Source organism: Eucalyptus grandis, chromosome 6 (assembly GCF_016545825.1).
Source record: "Eucalyptus grandis isolate ANBG69807.140 chromosome 6, ASM1654582v1, whole genome shotgun sequence".
Lineage (NCBI taxonomy): Eukaryota > Viridiplantae > Streptophyta > Magnoliopsida > Myrtales > Myrtaceae > Eucalyptus > Eucalyptus grandis.
The window spans coordinates 40,032,265-40,039,096 of NC_052617.1; the positions used below are offsets into that span (position 1 = coordinate 40,032,265).

At 35.8% G+C, this 6,832-nt stretch overlaps 1 protein-coding gene across 1 annotated transcript; it reads right to left on the bottom strand.

Moving 5' to 3' along the window:
- Positions 1-634: 634 nt before the first annotated feature.
- Positions 635-5,245, bottom strand: LOC104451994 (transcription factor MYB114). The gene is made up of 3 exons (XM_010066536.3): positions 5,128-5,245; positions 4,888-5,017; positions 635-1,106 (listed from the first exon to the last, which is right to left on the bottom strand). Exons 1-3 carry the CDS (start codon positions 5,243-5,245, stop codon positions 635-637), a joined length of 720 nt encoding a protein of 239 aa, XP_010064838.3.
- Positions 5,246-6,832: the final 1,587 nt, after the last annotated feature.

The window sequence follows — 6,832 nt, forward strand, 5'->3', positions numbered from 1 at the left end:
TTTTGAGCCGATTGATTAGGATCTCGTGTCTTGTACTCCACTTAAACTCTGTCTATTGGAGACTCGTGATCGATGAGCTAATCAAGTAGTCCATCAATGAACTTTGTGGGTTACACTATTATGACCTTCATGATTGATGAGTTCATTAGGCATTCCGTTAATGGGTTTTATAGATTATACTATATTTGTATTGACTGAATTTGAATCATTAAATTCTCTATAATTGAGCCAATATTTTTGGGTGGTGTCAAGAAGCCCCAACCCATTATTATTTGCTTTATGTGTGGAGAATTTTACAGCAACTCAGATATCTCCGTTCAGAGCCATCAAATTTAGGTGGAGTTTATTCACCACATTCCAATAACCAAGAATTCTCGAGCTAGTTCCAACAATTTCCATCACAAGCCTCATAGTCACATAATTTGACAAATGTAAAGATGGACGTGACTACAAAGACATTATTTCTCAAGAGGGGCTAACAAGTTTCTTTTATAGTCTAATGCATCAATCACTAGTTTAATAAATGGCCTAGTTTTAGCACACTATAAGAGAATAACATACCACATAAACGACTTGAATTTGCCCCGGTATAGCTACCAAGACAGATCGACCAAAGTGATAGCTAGATAATGGCTTAAGGATTCGAGTCGAGAAATTCCCAAATGTCGGTATCGAAAGAGAGCTCGTTCCAACCATTTCGTCCCTCATCCATAGCAAATTCCCGAGGCCACGATTTCACGCCTGGCTGTCCTTCTGAGCCACTTGTTGAGGTGACGAGCCCTTCGTTGGGGCTGCTTTCGGTTAGCAGATCCTCCCACCAAGCACTCTCCTTGTCCTGATGAAATAAAATTGGAGATGGCTGTCCAAGGTTCTCACCTGGTGGAGTCCTTAAAGCCACCTGCGTGGCGTTTCCGTTGATCCATACCGAGCTCTTCGAGAATGTCCGAGGTTGAGGCCTTATGATGTTCACTTTAGTGACAAATTTCCAAGGCGGCTTGTCTTCCTTCTGCTTCTGATAGACGACCTTTTTAGCCAAGTGGGTGTTCCAATAGTTCTTGATGTCATTCGCGGTTCTTCCCTGAAGTCTCCCCGCAATCAGTGACCACCTGCTTGAACTTGGACAGATCATTATTTAGAATATGATAATTAGGAAGAATGACTCAATAGTTCAGCATTCAGCATACGCATGAATTTTGATTAATAATTCTACATGCCCCCTTATGTCATGAATTTTAATATGATTTGACAATTCTACGCACCCACTTATGTCTAAATTCTTCAGTTATTCGTGCAGGCATGGGCTTATTGCAACGCCCATATCGCCACCTAACTCAATTATCAAATCATAATAACAATAGTAGCGTTTTATGTCAATGGATTCGACAATGGCATCTTTCACCGAAAATCAACTTTCGATCTTCATTAAAAGAGACAGGTTTTGTAATGATTCCAGATAGAAAGTACCACAGGTAGATGAGAAAATACAGCCACTTCAACAAACCGAACATAAACAAATTATGCCGGAATTTAATCAACGGCAAATCTTGATAACGCAAAGTTGCAATGTCTGAATTTAATCAATGTCTTGACATCCAAGATGTAGAAACACAGTGAAATTTTATTAATGACGTGGATCTAAAAAGTATAGCTGAAAAACACGTTGAAATTTAATCAACAGCCCAAAGCTGGAAACTAAAAATACTATGCAAGAAAGTTAAGATAACTAAAATATAGTAGATTTGTTTGTTTGTGTGGGAGGTATCCATTAGACAACGATGGTATTTATAGTGGTTGTGCCATAACCATCTCTGAACAGTTCTCATATGATTATAGTGATAGTCCTCATTTTTGAGATTCTCGTATCCATACTCCACAATAGTATGATCTTATCTTCAAGCGGTTGCTATCTTCAAATCGCCTTTTATTTACTCCACAACTTCCTGAACTCCGTTGCTTTACTCATTGGTGATTTCGAACTCATAACTACATCCCGACGCCCTCAAAACATCCAACTTTCTCTTCATACTTTAAATCAGTAATCTGTCCCCTTTCTAATTGATATTCTTGCATATAAAAGTTTCGTATTTTAAATTTGAGATTGATTCATTTGTTTAGAACTTTAAACTACAACAGTAATATTTTATTTTTATTTGTATGCATTTCTCGATTGAATTCAAAACATTTGATCACTTTGCCTTTGTGTTTACCCCTTTTGGTTACCTCAAAGTCTACAACAGCACGTCTAAAATTTTTAAATGTCTTATGCGCTTAGGTTTGATTATTCAATTCCATTGTCTTTGTATATGCCACCTCTTTTTCTTTTTTTTTTTTTTTCCTTTTTTCCCTCTAATCGAAAAGGCGAACGAGGAAAACCAGATTGCCTGCTCTCTCTAAGCATTACTAAGAGAATTCCACCACTCGCTACGTAGTATTCAGACTTAAGACTATGAAAGGACCCTCATTCGGCCTCACTCACGACCCATTGGTCCGAGATTGGGAAGCCATGTCACCATAATTTCTCGCTAAAGTGCTAGAAGTCCATGGATCATTCCCCAAGCTGAGATACTTTGCATTCGAATTTGCAACCTCGCATTTGGAAATTTCAACAAGTACCACTAGACCATCTCTCACCTCTTAAGCAAGTTAGTCCATTATTCTTTTTTGTCTATATATTTAGAGTCCTATTAACGAGTGTTCGGCAATTGTTAAATATACCTTAATAAGAAAATATTCAATTCTTAAAGTATTGATTGTGCATATTATGAATATAGTAAATGCATTGAAAATTGTAATGTTTTTTATTTAGTTGCTTATTGAGTGCCACTACGATATTACATATTAAAATAGAACCCTACATTTGCTCTTCAATTTGGTCTAACGTTTCACTAAAACCCTGCGGATAAGTTTGACTTTCCCCCATGTAAATGGTCATTGTAAAGGGCCCTACATAATGTGGATACGACAGTTAGACTGCTGCATTGCTTCTGTGTCGATCTCTGTCTCTCTCATCAATTGAAACTGATGTCCAACCATCTCCATCAAAAACAAGAAAGTGCTAGAAGGCAAATTCAAAGACTTTAAAAGCCGGACTGTTATGGCAAAAATTGACGGCACAGGATCGTTTCAGACAATGACGCCCTTCATTAAAAGTCTACTTTTGCCCGATAAAAAGAATCGTGACGAGAATTTCTCTGATGGCAACACACAAGTCCTCGACGCCAAGTGGCTCAGATTGCCTTTGTTGTAACATTCATTTTCCTCAACATGTACAACATGCATTCTGGGGTCAAGCAATAGGTAATACGATCAATCTCATTCTCAAGTGTCAGTTTCCTCTTCATTCTGTCTTATTGATAATGATGACTAATCTTAAAGTATTTACGACATCTAGCTCACTAAGAACTTGATATTCTTAAATGGGTAGATTTGATTGATGATATCCAAACTAATCGAGCGCACCATATATATATATATTCAGGTACCACATGATGTCTACACATGATCGATTTAGATTTCATATCGTTATCATGTGGCTATCGTGTCAATACTTTTGCGAGAAAGTATTATTGGATTATGGTGAAATTGTGTTACTTACTCATGTATGTAAAAACTGATTTGTATATATAGAGACTATCATGGTAAGGTTATTTATTTATTTTTTTTGGCAAAGATCATGGTAAGGTTATTACTCCCTGGTAAACTCTGAAGTGTTGTGAAAATAAAATTATTTAAAAAAAAAAAAAAAAAAAAAACTACGAAATAATTCCGAGGAGCGTTGGACTTACTTTGGTTGTGGGGCTGACAAGAGTATGGACCATAAAATATTTGAACGGTACAAAGTCTCTTTCATTTTCCAAATCAAGAAGGGGCTCTCCTATCTTGTGCCGACGCCCCTATCCCTATTCGGCAGGTTCTATGCCATCAATATATATTTTTTTTTATTTATTTTTCATTTCCAGTTTCTCTTCCCAAAATATTTGGCGCAAGTTCATTTCTTGAAAAAAGAAAGTTCATAAACGCGTTTAAAAAAAAAAAACAAAGAAGTTAGAATTTTTATTGCTCCCCAAATTAGACATGTGTTAGCTCATATTACGTACATACTCTTTAATTTGCTATATTTCAAGTGGGGTGTGGCTAATCGAAATGAGGCACGTATACAATGATCTGTATTTATAATTTATCTGATGAATATTCCCTTTTTGCCTTTTCATTTTTTGGGAGTTGAATCATCCTCATCCAAGAGAATTGGCGTTTTGTGGTTTAGGGTTACTTATTTTTGTATCGCCTCAGCTACCCATAATTTGTGCCATGACGAAATTAAATACTATGGAAGTGTTCTGGAAAACGCCTGGACTTCACAGCTTTTTCTTGATGTTGAAGTTTACTGAAGAGCATTGATTTCAAATTTCCAAAGAAGGTTAGAGGTGATGGTTGACATTCTTACGTTTCTAAAACTTATTTCTCATGGGAGATTGCATTGGATAAGTGGGATTTTTAAAGATTTTCAAAAAAAAAAATTAATCTGATTTTAGGTTGCACCAAATAAATGACAAGATTGTCTACAATTCGGTGAATATTAGGATGATTTTCTAATCCCACCTTATCCAACTATCCCAATTTGAATTTAGATGACCATACAAGGCCTTATTTAGCATATGGGCTTCATATTCATGTACTCAACAAGTCCTTTACTTCTCTTCTACATACAATATTTTCTGAACCTAGTCTTTTCCATCCTTTTTTTTTTTTAGATGATTTCGCCGGAGAAACTCACCTTCAAAGCCTCAAAAGAAATGGTTGAAGAGAGATACGGATTCATAAGTGTTGACATGTTGACATATATACGACATGCGACAAGTTTCACAAACTTTTGAGAGCGGTACTCACCGATTACCCAGAAGCTTATGAAGCCTGATGATCATGTCAACCTCGTCGTCTTGGAATGCCCCTCTCTTGATGTTGGGCTTCAGATAGTTCAACCACCTCAGCCTGCAACTTTTCCTGCACCTGTTCAACCCTGCAAATTCAAACACATTGATACATACGCTTATTGTAACAGCAAATATAGCTCTCTCTCTCTCTCTCTCTCTCTCTCTCTCTCTCTCGCTTGGGTGATTAATAGTATACCTCCTCTGCGGGGGACTTGGTGCCATTTTCCTTCACCATATTTCTCCACGCACTTCCTCAGCAGTACATCCTCTTCCTCAGTCCATGCACCTTTTCTCACTCCTGCAGCTCCTTCCATTGTCTCCTCTCTCTGTCTCTCCCCTGTGCGCATGCACTCTTTTTGGCTGCAGAAACACTTCCAGACCCAAATTATGAGCATGTATTACCAGAAGGTTCACCTGGAAAAGCCATATATATAAGTAGGGACAGGGAGACCAAAATTCAGTATCTGTCCAAATACACGTTTGAAATATTGTGGTTGCGAGAGCGAAGTGAGTGACGGTGAGTGTTGTGAATGTCTAACATCCACACACAACCATCTCCAGCTTCTTGTGGCCCCAACCATGGCATTGGTAGTAATTAAACTAAAGTCATAAATGTCTAACAAGGATGTACCGTGATTGTTCGCGTTTCAATGTCTTTTTAATGTTTTTATAAATTCCCCAGAATCTATCTTCTTGGAATGGTAGATATATTTATGAGTCATTTAAGAGTAAGACATGTAACAAGTGAATTGTAAGTGTTTTCACCTTCAAATTATCTATCATGCATTTTCTTTGTACGGCTACTCAGCTAATGGCACCTTTGTTCCTTGTGAATAACAGTGCCTTTTTTTACCACAAAGTGTCATTGAGATGCAATTGGGAACCAGAACCTACACAATACATAGACGGGCTTTGCTAGCGTAACAGTCATAAGGGTACTGTGAGAATAATAGTCTATAATAAGACATAAATTCTTGAAAAAATGGGTCCCACAACAATTATAATTATTTGTGATTTAATTTTTTGTGGTCCAAAATAGATTGTTATTCTCACAGTATATTAAAGACTGTCACACAATCATTTTTCTATATAGACATGGAGCAAATTTGGCAAAGAATCTCAAATAGAAAATTTTCAAATATTGGATACTATTTCTTTTTTTGAAAAAGGAAATGAAACCGACAAGAAGGAATTTAATTAGTGCGTGTGAACGTTTTTTTTTTTTTTTACTTTGAATAACTACTTAAATGTAAAAATTCAAAACATTTTAACCTATTATATATGTAATGGAAGTCAAATTAAAAAACACCCGTGCATTTTATCTAATTTAATGAGATTTTAAAGAATTACCATATAGGTGAAAATTTATACACTGCAATACATCGCTTTATGGCATTTGTTGAACTAAAATACAATACATATTTATTCAGTTTAATTGTTTTGAATTGAAAGTTGGCTGGCACGGTGAACGAGTGGCGTTGTACAAAAAAATCAGTGAGGCAAAAGATACAATCAAAGCAAAATATATAATTAAACAAATATACTTTAAACTTTCAAATACATTTTACTTTTTGGCTAGTCGTAAGATCATTATGAGTTTGATTTTTGAGTTAATTTGGACCGTTATGGCTCGAGCTGAGCTTATGAATAATTTAAGTTGTGTAAATATGATAGCTTTAGGTGACATAAAAAAATGATAGTAGAAAAGTTTAAAGTAAATAATTTTTTTATTTTAAAAATTTGGACTTCTTTTAGTTTTGAATCAAGCAAGACCTTACGGTTAACTAATTTGAGGAGTGGATGGAAACTCTACTAGATCTATTTCCTTAATTAAGATTGTCATATTTTTTATTTGGTCTTTTAGAATTATTTATAACTAGAAAACGTCAAAGTGATTTTCT